General features: G+C 36.4%; 1 protein-coding gene across 2 annotated transcripts in view; it reads left to right on the forward strand.

Annotated features, from left to right (window-relative positions):
- Positions 1–20,894, forward strand: part of BICC1 (BicC family RNA binding protein 1) — a 97,652-nt gene extending 76,758 nt beyond the window's left edge. For both annotated transcript variants that reach the window (XM_042863308.1, XM_042863309.1), the window contains 14 exons: positions 11–262; positions 2,792–2,923; positions 3,998–4,184; positions 5,128–5,286; positions 5,645–5,841; positions 6,128–6,269; positions 7,229–7,385; positions 8,744–8,906; positions 9,948–9,987; positions 10,649–10,803; positions 12,587–12,740; positions 15,302–15,462; positions 17,360–17,459; positions 18,734–20,894. In XM_042863308.1, coding sequence (XP_042719242.1) covers positions 11–262; positions 2,792–2,923; positions 3,998–4,184; positions 5,128–5,286; positions 5,645–5,841; positions 6,128–6,269; positions 7,229–7,385; positions 8,744–8,906; positions 9,948–9,987; positions 10,649–10,803; positions 12,587–12,740; positions 15,302–15,462; positions 17,360–17,459; positions 18,734–18,864 — 2,130 coding nt within the window. In that variant the 3' untranslated portion in view covers positions 18,865–20,894. The remainder of the gene's footprint in view (positions 1–10; positions 263–2,791; positions 2,924–3,997; positions 4,185–5,127; positions 5,287–5,644; positions 5,842–6,127; positions 6,270–7,228; positions 7,386–8,743; positions 8,907–9,947; positions 9,988–10,648; positions 10,804–12,586; positions 12,741–15,301; positions 15,463–17,359; positions 17,460–18,733) is intronic.
- The last annotated feature ends 519 nt before the right edge of the window (positions 20,895–21,413 follow it).

Raw genomic sequence — 21,413 nt, forward strand, 5'->3', positions numbered from 1 at the left:
GTCCCTGCAGGAAGGAACAGCCATGCTTCTAGAACACCTAGCTGGGAGCTTGGCTTCAGCAATCCCTGTGAGCACGCAATTAGACATTGCAGCACAGCATCATCTCTTTATGATGGGTCGAAATGGCAGTAACATCAAACATATCATGCAGAGGACTGGTGCTCAGATCCATTTCCCTGACCCTAGTAACCCACAGAAGAAATCTACTGTCTACCTCCAGGGCACAATTGAGTCTGTCTGTCTTGCCAGACAATATCTCATGGTAAATACTTTCAGTAAAACTTGCTTATAAAAATGCTAAATAATGGAAAATGTACCCTTTCCACATTGGTCCAATGTAAGTTAATTTTAGAGAAGTGTTATGACATTGCAAAATGCTAAATCAGCTGAATGTTCTAATTTTGTGTGTTTTGTGTGTGTTTGTAGTTACTCAAAATTCTTGTGATCTGTGGTAGCATGATGTGAAAAAAGGCTGTGGCAGTATTAATGCAGCATAAGCAATTTGTATTTATGGTAACAGTGTGCTCCTGAGTGGAAGGCAGACTGGAAGGGAGGAGTTATTGCTATGTGCTGTCATCTTCTGCTTGTCTTATTTAGTCAATTGAAAGGCTGAGGGAAGAAGCAGCTAACCAGATAAAATCTTAACTCCAATTCCTAAATTAGTAAATCTGTGTTTTTCAGCCTCAGATATAAACATTTGAATTTGTCAATTGTATTTCTAACTAAACAGGTGTAATCGTTCTGAGCTTCATTTAAAGTACTATTTTCTTGTTTCTTCTCTGACATAGTCCAGTGTTTTCTGTGTTCTGGAGCAATTTTCTGCAAGGTGGAACTGCATGCTGGCCTTCTTCCCATGGTCACGTTTGTTCCTGGCTCTTTCCAGCTGTTCTGGTTCATCCAGAATAATGGTTGATGCTGTTTCACAGTCAGGCTGTAGAAGTGTCCTATAGAAGGGGGAATGTGATATAAAAAAATAAAGGTCAAGTATTTTGTTTTAATTTTTCAGGGATCTTATAACTAGAAGAACCTAGACACTTATATCAAGAAAAGAAACGCTGTAAATGTTTGCAGAGTTGACAGTTTGCCTTTAATGTGTGCCTTTGTTTATGACATACGTAGTGTAGCAGTGCTACTTCAGAAGTTGCTTAATAGTATGTCTGAATGGAAACTAATATTAGCTAGAAACTAATATCATTGATAAGGCTATCTAATGTGGAAAGTGTGAGTATACATGTTGCTAGTCTCAGTTTCTAATCATCTGTGTATTGTTTGCAGAGAAATATTCATCATGTTGATTAAGACAATGGTCATAGTAGTGATGAAGGCCAACTGTAAAAGGAAGAAAGATGCCGTGACTTTTAACTAATAGGCTGAGTGAAAGGGGTCTTGATAAAGTATTCTTGCTCTGTCTTTCTCTCATCTCTAACCCCTTGGTTTTGTATGTTTTTTAATTGCTAAAAAAGTAGACTTTATCCATTATGCATATAATGTTTTGGACTGTATTGTATTTAATTATGATGATATTGATAAATCCTGCGCTCTAAACACAGGAGGAAAACTTCAGTGCAAAAGTCCAGCCATTTACATTCATAAAACTTGACATTCCAATTTCCAAGTTTCCATTTTCCCTTTTTGTCTTACTAACCTTTCAGTTGCATTTTTGTTCAGCGGGCATTTGATTAGACCTTGTGATATTACTTTCTGTAGCTTTTTAATGGGAACTTGGATTATTGGCTTCAGTGTGTTTTCTTTAGATTAACTTCATGATCGTTCTTGTTAGCCAAGTTTACTTAGTGAAGCTATATCAGTCTTTCTAAAGTCAAAATAATCAAGAGAATTTGCTTTAATTTAAAATTATGTTCTGGAAGTATTCTATAGTTAGAAGTGGTACTGTGAGAAGACGTACATAAAAATTAAATACTGAGCTAGAGATGTGAAGGATATACCAATTTGTAACTTTTGTTCTGAAGCAAAAGGAGGAAACTAAGAAAGTGATCATATTTAGTCAAATGTCTGTTTTCTTACTCACCTTTTTCCTGGTAATTGTGGTATTATATTTACTGTGAATCCAAATTCCCACTAAGTGGGACTTGTCTTGTACTGATATGGTTATTTATGAGCAATCTGATAACCCCTAGATACCTTGAGAAGGCTGTGGTGGATTTATCTGTTTTATGTTTTTGGTTGGTTGTTTTTTAGGGTTTGTTGCTTTTGAGTATTTTTTTTTTCAGTTATTTTTAATTTGAAGCTTAATATTTGAAATGTTTCAGTGATGTCATTTCTATTAGTGGAAAGTCCTGATGTAACTATGGAGTATAGGAAAAGGGAAGTAGAAATTGAGCATTAGATCACAGCGACTTGTGGAGACAATTTTTTAGAGTTTTCCCTTATTCCAAGCTGAGCTTAATGTGGAGTTAATGTGGATGCTTCTGACAGCATCTTTTTCTGATTTGATATGCAATAATCATTTCTGAATTTGCATCCTCTAGATACTCTTAATTTAGCTAGGTGGGTGATGTGGGGCATATATGCACTGACTTTGATGTCAAAATATTCAACAAATCATTTCATCTCTACACCACCAAACTGTTTATTTAGAATCCAACAGTAAAAAGCTACAGTTACATTCTCGTTGGCAATAAAGTGCCTTTACTTAAAACTTCGTCCTTACTATTTTTTCTGGGCTTATTACATCCTTATGCATATGCATGCAGTCAATATGTATTTCACTTCACTGCTAACATTTATGTGAGGAAAGCATATGTTTAAATTCTTGCATCTATCTTTTCAGGGTTGCCTTCCTCTTGTGCTCATGTTTGATATGAAGGAAGAAATTGAAGTAGAACCACAATTTATAACGCAGCTAATGGAGCAGTTAGATGTCTTCATAAGCATTAAGCCGAAGCCAAAGCAACCAAGCAAGGTTGGTAAAAAGCTCATGTATTCATTGTAGGCATTCATGCCAGCTTTTCAGAGCTGGTGAGTTGATGTGTGTGCCCTTCCTTCCTGACTTAATGGATCATAAACTTGTAAAATATGTGTGTATTTTCTGTTTGAAATATCAATTTAAATGTTGTAATATTCTCCTTTATGGCGATTTCACTTATTCGTTAAATATTTGGTGATGCAGTAACTAGACTTTATATAGGAATACTGAGGGGAAAAAAATAAGAGGGAAATATTAGATCTGATTAGACCCATTCTTAGTTTTAAAGAAAATCCTCGAATCATGTATCTCCCACATAATTGCAGAGTTCCTTAGCAATCAGATTTAAGTTGAAGGGAAAAAAAGCAACAAAGAATTACAAAATATTTCTGAGAATTGATATTCGTTGTTAAAATACTCAGGTAAATGTGAGTAGGAAGTACTCAGTTATCTATACCATTATACATACTGTTGTAACAAACAGAATCATCAAAGTAGCGTTGGCTACTCTTATTGGTTCAGCATCTCTGTGTAGGGATATGTACAGTTCATACAAAGAAACAGTGTGAGGAAAATGTACAGGGAACAAATAATTACTTCATTAATTTTTCAGGTGTTACCTGTGCCTTTTTTCAGACAGCTAGGAATTTGGTTGCTTTTGTTTATACAAAAGTTTTGTCTACTTTGGCATATAGTACCCTGATAAAAGAGTGTAAGACTTAAATTATTGGAGCACTTTTCTAGATCTTGGGGCTCTTCAGATTTGGTATGTCCAATACCACTAAAGTTCAGTAATAACCTGCTTTTAATAATAAGCCACGATAACCAGTGATAGAAAATATGGTCATCATTTTTGCTTTGTAAAATGCATACAAAATTCCTAACCTAACCATTAAGGCCACTGAATTTAAGTAATTGCTAATGGCTGTTTTCCCACACTATCTTACACTGCTATGTTACTGTTAGGGGAGATTTAAGAGTTGTGTGTGTTGCAGACATGTTATATAGCTGTTCGTTACTGGTTTTCCTCTTCTTTCCTTTTGTTTTGCTCCTGTCTGTCTTTAACTCCAGTCTGTGATTGTAAAAAGTGTTGAACGAAATGCCTTAAATATGTATGAGGCACGGAAATGTCTTCTGGGACTCGAAAGCAGTGGAGTCACCATAGCATCAAATGCCTCTACTGTCTCATGTCCCGTTGGTCTGTCTTGTCCTGGTTTGGATATCTTGTCTTCAGCAGGACTAGGACTCACTGGACTTGGTATGTATTTTACTTTATTAATGTATCTTGCTTTAGTTAAGTGAAGCACAGGCTATTACTTTAGATCTTCCTTACTGGTATGAAGTATAGGACAGAAATATCCAGGTTTCCTATCTGATAGAATTTCATAAAAGGAATGGGTAGTCCAGACTGAAATTACCTTCTCTTTTTCAAGCTCTGCAAAGACCCAATTACCAAACAAGTACAGAACTGAACTACTCAACGAGAATCTAGTGACCAATTTCATGGCACTGGTCCCCAAAATTCAGCATTACCATGCAAATACCCTGCAGTCTGCCATCAGGAGGGCTGTGTAATTCTGTTGATGCCTTTGTCAAGATCACACAGATGCAAATTAATGTTCCTTTTGACTGTGATTTTTAACATGGCTCCTGCTGTAATTTTCTTTTCATGCCTGCACCTTGGGTTTTTATTTCATCTCAATATATTTCTGAGCTGACTTAATAGGATTGAAAGCTAGTTTGAGGAAATGTGTTCGGAGGATGATTACTATCAGTATTGGAATTGCAAAAAGGAACTAAATAGCTCTTACTGGGGAAGTAGTGGTTTAGTTCATGAGGTTTTTCAGAAAAAAAGCTGTTAAGCTGTTTGAAGTGAAAGCAAGGTTATAGAATGCAGTTGCTTATTCTGTAAGTAATGCTTCTGTAAAACAAACTGATAGAAGCAATGGAGGTAATACAAAGGATGGCAAGCCTGAAAAGCAGCTATTTCAACACTTCGTTTCCCAGTTGAAGAATCTCGGTCCTTAAGTGTGCTGTTTGCACCATATTAATATGAAGCTTAATGTTAAGATCTGTCTACAAAATATATGCTGGTGCTACTTAGGTTGTTTATTGTTTTTATTTTTAATGCCGCTTAAAACTTGCAAGAATGTCTTTTATCAAGTCTTAGCTAAATATTCACACGTGTGATTTTTTGCCAGGCCTTTTAGGTCCAACAGCACTCTCTGTCAACACCTCAACTACTCCAAATTCTCTGTTGAATGCTCTCAATAGCTCAGTGAGTCCCCTACAGAGTCCGAGTTCAGGCACACCCAGCCCCGCACTGTGGACAACGTCTCTTGCTAACACAAATGCCACAGGTTGGTGGAACTTAAATGTAGATCAAATTATTTTGTTGATTGTTCAACAGTAAAGTGTGAGAATAACAGCAGAGTCCAGAGTCATTTTTAAAGCCTTAATTCCCAAGTTTTACGTTCACACAGATGAATGTCATAATTTGAAGTTATAATTTCGTAGATTTATAGCACACTGTCATGTACAATGTTTTCATTTGACGAGTATAATAAACTTGGTTAATTCGCAAAGTGATGATTAAAGTATTATATTTTTGGCATGTGGTTCTAAAGGAAACTTTCAAACCTACATAATGATAGGTATTTATTTGAATCATTGAGTTAAGTGAGAAACGTAACTAGGACATTACCGAATTTCTTTCAGGTTTCTCTGCTATTCCACACCTAATGATACCATCAACTGCTCAAGCAACTTTAACTAGTATTTTGCTGTCTGGAGTACCTAATTATAGTCAGAACACTCCATCCCCACCACCGGGCCTAACTCCTGTTGAAGTCCATGTTAATGGCATGCAGTCAGAGAATAAAAAAGGGTCAGCTTCTTTAAATGGTCATGTGAAGGTAAGGGACATGATCTCTGGAGAACTAGATCTGTTTGTAATGAACCTTGTCATTTCTTTATCCCTTCAGACTTCCTTAGACATTAGTAGATTCTGAAGGCTACTAAGTTTCCAAATTGAACAGTAGTGTTTTCAAAATGTTATATGCCCGTTCCTTCTTGAAAAATGGGGCATTCAAACATATTGTTCTCCTATGTCAGAGATGAATCTTTTGGTTTTTTGTACAGACAGGCAAAATTTGCAATATTTTAAGTGTAACAATCACTTCAATTTGACAATTATTTTAGACCACAAATATCAAGTATGCTGCGCTGTCTGCCACTTCACTGGGAGAAAATGTGTTGAACGCAAACCACAGTGATTCAGCAAGACAGACAAGCACTCATGGTGCCTCAGAACAAGTAGCTGCCAAGTCAAATGGTACAGAAGGTAAGATTTTGGCGCTTTATCCTTTTGTAGTGTTTGTGCAGCCCATTTGTGTTCATGAAACAAATGTACAACATCTATAGGTTGTGATACAAATGTACAGTGCTTGTACAATTTTAGAGTTTTGTTTATAGGTGCTTAATTTCATTGCTAAAGATTTATCTGCTGGCTTAAGCAATGTTTTATTTTTCTTTTCAGTGGAAGGAGAGATTTAATGCCTTTGACAGATTTATTCTTGCACAAAATTATGTGTACATCAAACCTAGATGACACTGGCAAGCAGAATTTATTTGCACATTTTCTAATAATGTTTCAGTTGATTACTTCAGCTCCTAAAGTGCAGCATAAAGAGCTGTTCTCTAGTTCTTGGAGGAAGGGAATATCAATTCCATTTCAAACTTGTGTAGATTTCTGTAAAGGCCCTGCTCCTCTTGTGAATACTGTTCAGTAAAGGAGATGCTCTTAATGCTTGTGGTCATCTGAAAGGCTGTCTGAATGAAAGATGCATCGGCCAATCAAACATTAAAAATATTTGCAAAAATTAACTCTAAAGATATTTGAATATTAAGTGGGATGCTTTCAATCCAGTGAAGGTTCTATTAGCACCTGACAGGATTTAATAGAACAGGATAACAAATCAAATTCATTTGAAATAACTAGTCACTTCTAATCATCTTTAAAATTGGTTAATATTACTTGGCTTTTACTTAAATAAAGAAAAATAATTACTAGATATAACAGGTACTCTTGACACTGATACATAGGTTTGTTGGCTTTTTCTAGTGCATCTGAACTTAAATTTCTGACTGACTTCAAGATGTTATTCTAAAAACTGAGCTTAATACTGTAAGAAGGAAAGCAGGTTATGCTTTGTATTCTAGTACGCTTACTAAAGCAATGATCACTACAAGATTTAAGTGTTGTTTTTTTTTTTAAAATCATTTTCTTTATTGATCTTGTAGGTTGCAATGATGCTTTTGTAGAAGTGGGCATGCCAAGAAGTCCGTCCCATTCAGCAAATACCAGTGATCTGAAGCAGATGATAAGCTCTTCCAAACAGGCCTGTGCAAAGAGGCAGACAGTTGAATTACTGCAAGGCACCAAAAACTCTCACTTACAGTAAGCTAAAAGTGCAAATGCAGATAAATGGAGCTTTCACCATGCAAAAACACTTAACATGTGTGTTTGTAGGTAGAATGTATGTTTTAGTTGTCAAAGAGGTGATTTAAATTGAGCTTGGTTTTTGTAACGTACCCTTCAGTTTGCCTTTTGATTGCAAATTTTGAATGATTTTTGTACATCCTAGGAATTTTTTTCTTTAGTTCGTACCCATGACAGAGGAGAGGAAAAAGTCAGGAAAGATAAATGCTTTTTCTATTCCACAAGAAAGGGCACTCTTTACAGAGAAATTTTCTTTAGATATTTCTAAAGGATGCTCTTTTGTACTTTGCCTTCCTATTGATTATTTGGAGATCATTTCCCAACTGCAAGGGTTTTTGCTTTTGTGTGTATCTGAGGCTGTTTCCTTGGTAGAAAAACTACATTTGGGGCATAACTGTGTGTTCTCAAACACTGTTCTCAGTGACTTGTTTGTTTTTTTTAATGACCTAGCAGTGGGAAGGGCCCTTTTGAGTCATGTGTCTTGGCAATACAGGTTTTGTTCTTAATGAGATGTTTTTAAGTAATGTTAAGTAGCTTGTGGGAACTGCTTATCATGGCTCTTTAGAGTTGTTTTTTCCTTACCTCATTTATTTACACTGTTAAAGCTATAATATAATATTTCATGAGTTCTGTTCTCACAGTTAAGAAATCCAAGGATTTTTAACTCAGTTGCTGGTATGTTTTGTACTTTATGTTGTGGCTACAGCATTCAAAATTTCTTCAGAGTTTCTTTCTGGGCTAATTATTTAAAAAATGATTACATCTCTATATTTTGAAGTAAGGAAGGAGCAGGCACTTATATAGGGGAGGCACAGAGTAGAGCTGATTTTTAAGTATTTTTCCTTTTTTTAGAAAGGCAGGATTTCAGTAGGAGGTACATTGGCACATAGGATTGCAATGATTGATGCAGGGCTTATGTTAACTTTATCAGTTTTCATAACTTCTCTCTCTATCTTACTACTATCACTCTGTTAGATGTGCTGAGCTGCTAGCCTGAGCAAGGCTAAATAGCATGAGCCCCTACTATGTAGGGGTTGCATGTGATGACTCCAGAAAGCTCAAATTTAACTTCATAACCTCATACTTGGTAGCATACGAAGCAGCAATTTGTTTTGTTTCACTGATGGAGAAAGCAGGTATGTATGGTAAAGGAGAGCTGAGACTTGGAAGTATTGTAGAGGATGATGAAATGTTTGCACATTGGCTCGTGTTGAAAATGCCATCCTTCTCAAGGTAAAACTCAGTTATGAAATTCACACCGAATACTTACTGTTAAGGTGAGAAGGCTGGATTTAATACTGACTTTGCTTCCTCAGTACCACCGACAGGTTGCTCTCAGATGCAGAGTTAAGTGCTTCTGAAGGTCCTGTGGCTGACAAAAAGGCTCCTGGAAGTGAGCGGGCCGCAGAGCGAGCAGCAGCTGCCCAGCAGAACTCCGAAAGAGCACGTCTAGCTCAGCCATCATATGTAAATATGCAGGTATGCTTCCCTCAGTAGGCCCAAGTCTACTGCACAATTTGATAATTGCGGAGTGTATGCACCACACAATACAAAGGGGGTTTTTGGCTAGCATGCTGACTGCCATTACTTTTTCATTAGAAGTATTTCCCAGACAAACTATTCATTCTTTAGAGGCACATGGATGTGGTTGTATCTGGGTTGATGGTTGGTTTTTAGATAGTGAAATAATGCTGAGGTACCTGGTCTTGTGAGATTACATGAGATACGATCACTTAACACAGGAATACGATTATGGTTTATGGGAGGCTTCTTTGACTCTATTGCTTCCCTTGCAATCTTTTTATTTCCCTTAGTTCAGAATGATTTCCAATGAGGTGGTATATTACAGAAGGGTGAAAATGAGGTCATTTTTGTGCTGAAACTGCTATATGATTACTAGTTATTTTCCACATAGTATAGTAAGACCTCTTTGAATAAGTAATTAAATACCCTCGTATGTCTCAAAAACTTAATTTAGTAATCAATCTTGCTTTCTTTGGAACATGAAGAAATAGGAAGAAGACAGGTTCAGTCTTCAACTCTAAGTCAAGGAAGACAAAGAAGGAGTTAAAACAATGCTTCTATGAATAAATAAAATAATTTCAGCACAAAATAAATTGCATGGGTATATGAATCTACACTTAAACATGTGTGCAAAGTCTTACTACTTCACAACAGTGGAGATGAAAAAAATACAAGATCTCATAAGCAATGTCAACACAGCTCTTTTTCTGTAACTTCAGGCTCGTTTACAGGGACATTTATTGAAGTAACCACCCTAGTTCTGTCTTAAGAATATATGTTAAACACTACTTTCACAGAAAGAAATCTGCCTATCTAAATAGTGCTGCAGCCTCACATAGAGATAATTATTTAAAATTTACCTACATTTGTATGAAAGCATTTACATACAGGGGAAACTTTCAGTTATTGGTAATCTGTGAAATAATATAAAAAAAAAGTTTTTTAGAAAGATCTATTTAAGAATGATAAACTATCTTCTGCACATTTAATTTTTAGGCATTTGACTATGAACAGAAGAAGCTACTAGCAACCAAAGGTATGTGAATAAACAGTGACTTCTGGGACATTTGAGTCCACTGAAATAATTTTCTGAACGTTCAGTTATGTAACTCCATTTGTAATCAGATTTGAAGATACTGAAACATTTATTTTTCGTGTTCCAAATATTTTTTAACACCAACATAGTATGAAGTAATCATGGTGTTAAAGAAGTTGCACATGGGATACAGTGCGAGTACACCCATATACAATTTGACCATGTTTTTTTCAAAAGCCTCTCAGCTTTAATTGCTGTAATTGACTTCATTTAAATGAAATTTAAGCATTAGGATGTTTGTCATATTTGTTAAGTTGATCACTATTTCAGGCGTAGATGAAGCTACAGAATTCATAAGGGACATAAAAATATATGGATCTTTTGACCTTGTTTAAAAATAAACTGAATATGCTGGCACTGGAAGAGAAACAGAAACCCTTTTGATACTTTTTTTTTTTTTTTTTACTTTCTTGCAACCCAATGGGGTTTACTCCTAACAGAGTAAACTGCCCTCAGGAGGGGTACAATTCAATCTGTAGCAAATGGAAGAGTTAAAATGACTGTTTGGTATGTTGAAGTCGTAGCATACATGACTTCAGTATTATCATCTCATCACCTTTATTAAGGTTGAGATTTACTGGTTTGTCCCTTCATTTTTCAGCTATGTTAAAGAAGCCGGTTGTAACAGAAGTGAGAACTCCAACAAATACCTGGAGCGGGTTGGGCTTCTCTAAATCCATGCCTGCAGAAACAATCAAAGAACTAAGAAGAGCTAATCATGTATCATATAAGCCATCTATGACAACTACCTATGAGGTACATAAAGACCACAGTGTAATGGAAATGTATTTCTAGTGAATGATGGTGATAGATGTTAATTTTGGGAAAAAGTCTGTAACTTCAAAAAAAAAAAATTTACACTTTTTAGCTTTTATGTGCACTTGCTTGCTGTGCCCATTTCCCTGCTTCCTTTTTCTTTATTTTTAACCCACCTTTATAAAATGTAAGCAACATGTCCAAAGTTCCATGGAAGAAACAACTTTTCTGTAGGATGTACCTATCTTTTAAGTCAAATAAGATATTTAATGATAGGAGGAAGGGTACTGTGCTGTTCCCCTCTTGATATGAACTTTGTGGCTTTCAACTATACGTAATAGATTTGGAGGTTTGTATTGAGTTTGCAGCAGTAGCTTTGTGAGAGAGAAAAAGCAAATGAATTCTGTAACTTTATTTAAAGTCGTTTTTATACTAATGGAGATGAGCTGGGGATTTTCACCCCAGCTACTAAAGGTCTCTAAGCAAAGATGTTCTAAGAACGTTCTGTGTTTTAGTTACTGAGAGTCTGCCTGTGTACAAACCATAGACTTAGCTCCTTCCAGTGAAACGTAAGGATTCCTGTCGTCCTTGTTTTCTATGAGCTATTGTGGAAGCATGGGGAAAAATATATATCTTGGATTCTTTGCTTCTTGCTTCTACTTAGCAGTCTTCAATGCCATTAGTGTCAGAGGCTCTACTGCCACCCTTCCTCCCTTACACATGTGTTTTTGATGTGAACTGTGTGGGATACACTGAGGGCCCAGTCTTTGAACAGATGTGGTGTTGGTATTACAGTCTACTGTCTGGAAAGTTAATTTGCGAAATAACCTCACTGAACATTTAAACTTCACTGTGATACATTAATGAACATTCAGTTTTCCAGAAAAACTGACTGACATCTTTTTTGCCTTAAAACTTTTAACCATAACTATGATCAAACACATTACAGAAGCCCAGTCTCTTGTTTGTTTGGAAGACTTGGAGTAAATCCATTCTGTTCTTCATTTGTCAAGTTTTACTAGCCTTAGTTCACACCTTCCTGATTTTGCCAATGACAAGGAGCTTTTGCTTTTTTTCACCAGTGGTGTTGATATTTTTCTCTGAGCAGTACAAAAGTTGCTTACCTCTCAAGTTGTGTTTTTCAGTTAGAATTTGATGCAAATATATGGAGTTAAATTGTTCACTTAATTCTGTATTCAGTTCATGCAAGTGTGGCATCACCCTAATTTTGGGGATATGTTCATCCTAATTCCATAATTAACTGTAGCTTTTCAGGGAATGTAGGCAATTGGGAGCACTGTCTAGCAGTGCTGATGAGAGTTGATAATGGTCTTTACAGAAATATGAGAATCTATTTAAAAAAATTCTCAAACTGTTGCAGAATTGTTGCTATACAACATAGTTGTCAAGTAGTGTATAATGGATCCACTTCTCTGCAACTCATGGCCTGTTTGCCATGAAGGGATGCAGTATACAGACTGCTTTGTCTACAGCTTGTGTGGGAATGCGATACCATGCAACCTTTGGAAACAAACTTAGAAACACTGAGGAATTGATTTTGAAGTGTAGTCTCTAAACTTCTGTTTGAAATCCTTATCCACGTTTGTTTTAAACACCTGCTGTTTTTGTGTCCAGTTTACAATTATTTTCCAATTGATCAACTGCCAAGAAGATGCTTAAAAGTATTAAAGCTGTTTTTTTTAACTGAACTGCTGCAAAGAAAACATTTGAATCACAATTAAACTTCTGTTTTCTGCCCAAATTTTCTTTCTGTGACATGCAGGGTTCATCAATGTCTCTCTCACGATCCAACAGTCGGGAGCACCTGGGAACTGGCAGTGAATCTGATAACTGGAGAGATCGTAATGGCCTTGGACCCACAGCTCATGAATTTGTCTCCTCAATTGCCAGCCCCAAGAGGAAACAAAATAAATCAGGTTAATAATGTCCTAAGATCTGATCATTATTATTTTAAAATCCAATCGATACCAGTAAATATTTATTCTAATATTTGTATTTCCTGACTACATCACTGGGGATTCACATTACTGTTGCTTGTAAAATGAAGTAATTAACTTAAGGCTTTTTTCTGTTGTTGTTTTACAAATTGGAAAGTGAAAGCATATGTAAGATTGTGTTACATAATATACAAGTAATGGTCCAAAAGGAAAACCTTTGAGGAAATTTTTTAAATTCAAGACATTCTTGCTAAAAGTTCTTTGCTGTCTTGGAAGGCTTTTTCAAGGCGTACAGCCTTAATAAGAGCTTATTTCTAGACTACCATCGTTCCGCTGTTATCAGTGCAGCAACAGCCAGACTTCTACTAGGCTATCTGCTAGCTGGTGCAGCAACTATAAGCTGTGCTAATGGTGAATTTTAAAGCATTCTCTTTATGGTGATAAAAACAAATAGTTATGTGTTTGGCTAGGCCTAGCCCATGGCTTTAAACTCTTGCGCCTTTGGTTGCAGGCTGTAAGGGTTTTAATTCTTTCTTTTAAAAAGAAGTTTAAAGCTTACAGACCACAATTTTACTTCATCCACGTTGTTTGAAACTTCATTTCCTTTTTCAGTAACTTAATATATGCCTTTCTGAAAGACAGCAAAAAAAGGGAATAGAGAATATGGGACAATACTGTCTGACGGCATTATGGCTGCTTTTATGCTCTGTTCTTACAAAGGTGAATAAAACCTAAATCTCAGACTAATTGCAAGGTACGCAGATAAGAATAATAAAGTTGGACATCATAAGATTGAGTAGTTTCAATTTGAGTAATTACTCATGGTTGGTACACGTGGTTGGTATATGATATATATATTTCTAAGAAGTATATTAGTTCAACAATGAATGGCTACACGCAGTATTTAAAATACTCATAGTGTAGAAGAGATGAAAAGTTTATTTAAAATCATGCCAGTATTTACATGTAAATTGAATAAAATGGAAGTTTGCCTTAACCAAATAAATGCATTTTCAATCCTTACTTATACATTAGAAGAAAATTAGTAACTTGAATGTATTGGCGGTGTGGGAATCCTCAGACTGCTGTCACTGTAGCTTTTTTCTGGGAAGGAAAGGAGATGAAAGAAACAGCTATGAATTGGCTGGACTAACGTTTGTACTTACCTTAATGTGAGAGTGTGCAGGCGTGCTACAGTGCAAGATTTTAGGGTCACATAGTGCTGTTGAACTTCTGCTTTGTTTTTATGGTAACTCATCATGATTCCTCACTAACAGGTATCTCATAATTTTGTTTCTTTTAGTATGCTGTCTTGCATAATCTGCCCCAAGTGTAGGATCACTAATTTCTCTTTGGGCATTTTTAGTAATTTCCTCTGATGCAGAAGAAATGAAGGCACCACCTTTTAAAATGCCGACACTGTAATTGCTTCATTTGTCAAACCTAACGTTCATAATTTCAACACTGAATATTGAGTAGTTCGCTATCTTATAAAATTCTCTTTCAAAACAAAACCAAGGTTGGTGGAGGCACTTGGGATCAAATTAACAGTCTGGAGACTTTCTAAATAGTTTGCTTCCAGAACACAAGCACCCTAACATAATGCATATGAAAAGTGGTGTTTTTACAACCTTCTGTTGGCAGTCAGTGGTGGAGACTATAGCAGAAGGCTTTGGAAAAATCTCAATATTACTCACCTGGAAAAGTATCCTTTTAGTCTATACTGCAGTGTCTGTAACAAGTGGCCCCATTTACAGTGTTTTGATGCAGTCCTGGGCAGTTACCTTTGTTCTTGTTGTTACGCAACAGGAGGAAAAATTGTTATTAACTGTCTGGTCATGTAGTACTGCTGTGTACTATCAGTATGTACGTGCAGAGGAAATGGATTGCTCACCAAAATCTGTTTTCTTTGAAAACTTAACCCATAATTCTTTTTTTTTTTTTAAATATACCTTTTAGGAAATGTAATTTAAGATTATATAGGTAGCGTATTTCCAGATGCAGTATTTATAAAGCTATTCCACTTTTTTTTTTTTTTTTTTTTTTTACTCTGTGACATACTGAAATGATAACCAAATCACGCAGTTACTCTTGCTACCAATAATGCTCTGGCATGATGTCCCTGTTCCAAAAAGAACGGGCTGGTTGTGTGTGCAATGATGCTTTTCAAAATACCTACTGGAGAAAAGAGGAGAAGGGGATAAGGAAGGGGGAAAAGCAACAGAGTGTTGCAATTCTTTCCCCTGTATGACGTCCTGAGTTTGTACCCAGGTGAAAGCTTAATGTGATTTTATTGCTTCAAAGATTCACCTGAACATCTTTTAATAGAAAATAAATATGGAGGTTAACAAGAAAAATCACTTCAATCTGTTTGTTCTTTCAGACCACTTAAAGGTGTGTTTTGTCTTTTCCTTTCCATTCTGTTATTAAATAAAATTAATTTAAGTTGGCTATCGAAGGGGTAATCGAATGCAATTCTTGTGACTGAGAACTGTGCACTTCCGTGGCATGACTGAAAATTGCTCTTCCTTTCCTTTCAGCTGAACACTATCTCAGTAGCAGTAATTACATGGACTGCATTTCCTCGCTGACTGGAAGCAATGGCTGTAACCTGAACAGCCTCTTCAAGGGATCTGATCTGCCTGAGCTGTTCAGCAAACTTGGTTTGGGCAAATATACAGACGTATTCCAACAGCAAGAGGTCAGCATTCTTTTGCAAGGCATCTTTGTGTTGATAGTGTGTTTTATGACAGTAGTTCTGTTTCTTGACCAAAGGTGTGTTGTATCTCTCATGAATTCCCAGTCAGCTTAGCATGGGTACTATTTCATCATGTATCTTTTCATTTATACAAAAAACTGAACTGATATCTTTTTCTTCATTCAAGGAAGTTTTAAACCTTGGCTCTTAATTGTAAAGCAGGATGATACCCAGAATTTAATGGCAGTCCGTCAACTTCCTGCATATGTTATGGAAATTTAGTCTACATTGAGCAGCAACATCTTCTCTCAGCTACAGCTGGGATGTGTGAACATTCATTTGTTGCTTCATCCTGTGTGACAGTTGAATGGACTTCCTCCATTCCCAGCAGGGAGATGGGCCAGTCATGTATGAGACCTTCTGTCTTCCACCTCTGCACCCACTAAGTCAGTATCTCACCTTAGGTCAGGTGCTAGTATTTCATGGTCACAGAATGCGACCATTATAGGTCGCATGTATAGGTATAGGTAGAGTCACTTTGTTTATCTGTTGGTCACTTAAACTGGTGACAGATAATCTGTGTCACAGAAGTGCAGTGAGCCCAACTGCAAGCCTTACTGGCTTACGCACAGAGTACCCAATCTTCTCCTGAAAGCACTGTCATCTTACGTAGAAAGCTACATGTGTCAAACCACACTGCTGGCATTGGGTGTACATGCGTTCAAAAGAACAAACTGAGAGGACCTTCCATTTACTTGAGTTTCTCAACTAGTGTACCAGTGTTCAGGTTTGCTTCTGTGGGAGGAAAAGTGCTTTGCACACACCAATGTGCATTTGAGTGCACATAGGATTCCAAGGGTAGGCATGAGGCAGATTTGTACCTTCTCCTGCACTCTAGGTTACTCGTGTATGCGCTCATAGAATCATCCTGGGTCCAATGAAGTATATTGCCATTTCAGCCCGAGGCAGCTGTATCTGGTGTGTTTCATGCAGTGCTTCTCATCTCTAATCATACTTTTTTGCTGTGGAGGAATTTTATTTGTGCAACCAGTCTGTGTGTCAGTCTGTGACATACTGAAATGATAAATGATATCAGTCAGTATTCAGTCTGAGTGAATACAAATCCAGCTGTGCCTCAGTTAATTCTGTGTGCGGTTTGGCAGGTTTATTTCCTTTTTACTCCTCTGCATGTTTAATAATGCCCATGTTAGCCAGTCATTAATCCTTTCCTATTATTGTGAGGCTACTCTCAGTGCCTGAAAAAGAGAAGTGGCTGTGTTGGTTTCTAACACTAAAAATGGCTTTAGTCTGATGGGATTTTCATTTTTATTTTTTTTTAATCTCAAGAGTTGCTGATTAAGAGTGATGAGCCAAGCGGTTTGGCCAGAGCAATTTCTAACTCAACAGTTTTCACGATATTTCCACGAGTTGTATGAGGAGCAACAAACCACAGATGTCCGTGGTCGCACACACTTTCTATGTTGTGAAACGCTCAATGCTTTAATTAACCCAGTTACGTCACTAGTAGTTGGGCAATCATCCTCTAACGTAGTAAAGTCTAAAACATGTACTATACCTACAGACATATCTATCTGGCTGTTTCCAGTTATGCTGCAGAAATTTTGCTACATACTCAATCTCAGTAGTCAAAGTTAAATGCGATAACTGGATCTGTGCTTTTCTAAGGCTGCCTTCTGTCAAAGATAGCCAAGTGAGAAACTTTGAGGAAGTTACTGGGAACCCACCAATTGCTGTTCACATGCAGAGAGCAGATTGCTGAATGAACTGTCAAGGGCAGTAGTGGAAAAAAAAAGCTAGACTATTCTGTACCACACTTAAAACCTAGTAGCTTTGGAGAAAGACTTGTTTTGCTTAACTTTCCTGTTTCTTTTTACTCTAGATTGATCTGCAAACATTCCTTACTCTTACTGATCAAGATTTGAAAGAATTAGGCATTACCACTTTTGGTGCCAGAAGAAAAATGCTGCTTGCAATCTCAGGTAAAGAAACAGATTCACACAGGTTTTCATTTGTTGATTTTTAGTATTGTTTCCTTCTTATTTGAGTTGTGTGTTTATAGTAGTCGTGTAGTATAGTAGTAGTGTATATAGTAGATCTTTCTAAGATTGAAACTTAAGAATCTAGTCCACAGAGGTCATAGTGACTCAGCTCTAATCAGAAGGCACTTGAAACCAGACTTAATGGAGCTTTCACACTCATCCTAGCTAGAAGTGCACTGGTGTGTTTCTGTTTATTTTTTTTGTTCAAAGTGAAGTGCTTCTGCAAAATGCATAGTTCTGAATGAAACACCTTACTTGGAATTTTTCCAGCTTACTTCCATTATGAGATTGATTTGTACCCTATGTGCAGAAAGAAGACAAAATACTGTTTCTTAGAACGCATTTTAGTTAGCGTGTGATCCCTAGGTATTTTTTCTAACTTCAATAAATAACATACTGCTATGTGAAATTCTATTACGTGGGAAATCTGTTATCACTATCTTGGCAGAATTGAATATATAGTGGGAAATTTTTCAGGTTGTCAGTTCTTTCCTCTCAGTTGCATCTCTTCTAATAATGCTGTTAGTGAATGTGCTTTTCGCATTTAAAACAATGGGGTAAAGGAGGTGAAAATACAGTGGATTTATTCAGCAGCAGTCACAAAAAAATCTGTGTAATCCTTCAGTTTTTTATCTATTAAAAAGTTTGCTCACAAGAAAAGAAAGGTGAGAAAAGGAGAAACGCTTTGAGCATTTACTGATACAAACGTAGGGTGCCTATACTTGAATCAGAGGTGAACACCTGTTATTTTAATATGAATTCTATTGGAAAAATCATTCCAATGTTTTGCATAAAATAAAGACCTGGCTATCATAAAGTTATAGAGAGGCTAATAAGCTTTTGTCGTTATTCTACGTAACATGATCATGCTACAATTATACACTGATGTACGTGCATCTTTAGGGGATTGCGGCCTTTGAGTCTGGTAGCGGGAGCTTTGAAAATTGTTTTGGCTATGGTAATTTGATCAAAATCAGCATTGCTAAGTAGTATTAACTCCACCTGGGCAAATTAAGATTTGAAAGAAATAAAAGCTCATTTCCCAAGCAGCTTCTACATAGTCATAACCTGGCTCTTATACTATCCTGAAGAGCTCCTAAGCTGACATTCTTACTTGATACCATTTGTCCGAAATATTTTCAAGTAAATAGAAGTCTTGGTTTGGTTTTAGGTCAGAATATTTCTGATGAGAGTTGCTTTTCTTAACTTTACAGAACTGAATAAAAACCGAAGAAAGCTCTTTGATCCATCAAACATACGTGCCTCATTTCTGGAAGGTGGAGCAAGTGGAAGACTGCCACGTCAGTATCATTCGGACATTGCTAGTGTCAGCGGTCGCTGGTAGCAGTAAGTTGTGGCTCAAAAAGACAACTGTAAAAGACGGACATGGCAATCCTGTGGACAGCCTTCACTGCACACCACCCTCTGCACTTTGGGAGTCTGGGTATCAAGGACCAAAGCGTTTTGTCTGCACGATACTGTGCCAAAAATGAGAAAACACTTTTTGTCTGTTGTCTTTCAAAACACCAAATGTGGGTTACATTTTACTCAAGTAGATTGGACAGATTTTGCAATAATAATAATATAGGGTTCTTTGTTTAGTATTTTATTACCTATAACTATAATGTATGCACTGAATTTTTACTTTGTTGAATGAAGGAAGAATGAAGGGCTGGGATGCCAGAGAGCATAGATTTTGCTTTTTATCAAGATGGATTTTTCTGGTACTGCTTAAAATAATTATTGAGGTCTTTCTGCACTTTACATGTTCTGATTTCTTGTCCTGTGGAAATTTATTCCTCTCATTTCCATATCAATTTTTATATTGGCACTAATCAAATTTTTTTCAGATGTTCTTGCATTAAGTCACATCTCACTATAATGGTACTAGGAGCTGGTTCTTAGCCGTATTTCCCTTCTCTCTGTCTCCCAGTAGCTACCTGAAGAAATTGTTCTAAAATTAAGCCACGTGCTAGCAGACCAGTCCTATTATGCTATGGTGAAGCAGTGTAGTGCTGCTTGCAATTAAACTCACTGTAACAGATGCAATGAAAGACCAAAATGGACCTTGCAATATTAACCCTTTGCAGTCATCGTATTTAACTGCTGCCTGTTATGCTAAAACTGTTTTTAATGGTTGTCTCAAAGCAAAGGGCTATTTTTAGTATCCTGCCACTAAAGGACATTTATTTATATCAGACTTTTATTTTTAGATCCTATACATCTACAATATGTAACAGATTGTACTGATCTACTGCAGACTTATGGTAGAGAATGAAAGGCATTCATCAAACTAGAGCTCCGGGCTGTCAGTTTGATTAAACAGAACTAATTAATTTGACAAGACAGCAGTGTTGCCATTTAATAAATGACGAATATTACTTACGTGAATATGCATGCAGCAATTAAGTGACCAACTTGAAATGGATGTAATAGCATGTTTTGTTCAATTTAGATTTGTAATGGTCAGCTGCAGAAGTGTTTAAGAATCTGGAGATGAACTATTTCTGAAACAAGTTATGTTCACCAGAGTCCATGTTATAAGTGGCTAGAGCTAACTATTGCATTCTTATACTGTGAAAGTCCAAATAATTTGGCAATATTATTCTTATGTCTTTACAAGTGTCTTGTGCGTTTATGAAGGGTTCTCGTACAATGAAGGACTTCCTCAAGTGCCTCTTTCTGCAATGCAATATGACATTTCCAAGCATTATGAGCATTATGTTTTTGCAAAGCATTCCCATGAGAAATATTGTGAATTACCTCTACTGTAATGAATTATTTATGTTCGGTGTACAAGCCTTTTGAGAATGGACATAAACCACTGTTAAGTGCTCTTAAACAGAAGGCATTAGAGTAACATTTACAGTAGTTGGTTTTTATGCAAAAATGGGTGAGAAATAGTTTTGACACTTTCCAAGGATAATTCTTTCAAGGTGAGAAAACAGCGATGTATAGATAAATTTGCACACACAAAGGGAATTTAAAGAAATTATTACTTGAGGGCATAGATGATCAAGCAATAATACAAAGTCTTGTGGTTAGCAAAAAAATAACTGCTCAGTACTTACTTCAGCCATATCTACTTAATGGTGTATAGCTGGGTGACTTCCACTGTTGATCAAATAGCAGTAGCTTACTCTGGGGTTTGAAAATTGTTTTTCAGATTGGAATGGATAGAACTGCATCTTATATGCACACAGCTGTTCACATCAATTCTTGTGCTCGAACGTTGTAGGTGAATATCCACTTATCTGTGAGGTATTTGTGTGTGTGTTGCACAGGCAAGAGCAACTTCATGCAAACCCTTGTGGAAGCCACAACTCCTAATTCAAGAAGTATTTATGCTTGTGCTTGCTTATAAGCATGTAGGTATCTCCATGGTATATCCACGTGGACTGACTTACATGCTTACCCATGAGCTTTCAGTTAAATATTTTCATTTTTAAGACTAGCGTTGGAGAATCAAGTTGTTTTCAGTTATGTTTGTTTTCTAAAATATTTTAATGACATACTCAGCAGCACTTCGTACAGAATTCTCTGCAACCCCTTGTTGCTTACTTTGTCTAAAATTAAAAACATCAAGAATACCTTTACACTCTGAAATTTTAATCTTTCATAAGTACATGCTATGTATCTAGACAGTACTATATATTTGGAAACTGAACTTACTACAGTATTAAGTTGATGTGGTCTTTTCCTGAGCAGTGCTTATATCATCTACACCAAAGTGAAGAATTTCCCATTAACAACATGATCTTCAATAGGGCTTCACACAAAAAAAGAACACACTGGAAAAAGAAAGTTTCTCACTTATTTTAATTCCACAAAGGGAATATGACAGTACAGCATACCATATTGTTAGTGTTATATTATGCACAAATATTTGACTTA

The sequence above is a fragment of the Lagopus leucura genome, unplaced genomic scaffold (assembly GCF_019238085.1).
Source record: "Lagopus leucura isolate 7727_CA_CO unplaced genomic scaffold, USGS_WTPT01 Super-Scaffold_739, whole genome shotgun sequence".
Lineage (NCBI taxonomy): Eukaryota > Metazoa > Chordata > Aves > Galliformes > Phasianidae > Lagopus > Lagopus leucura.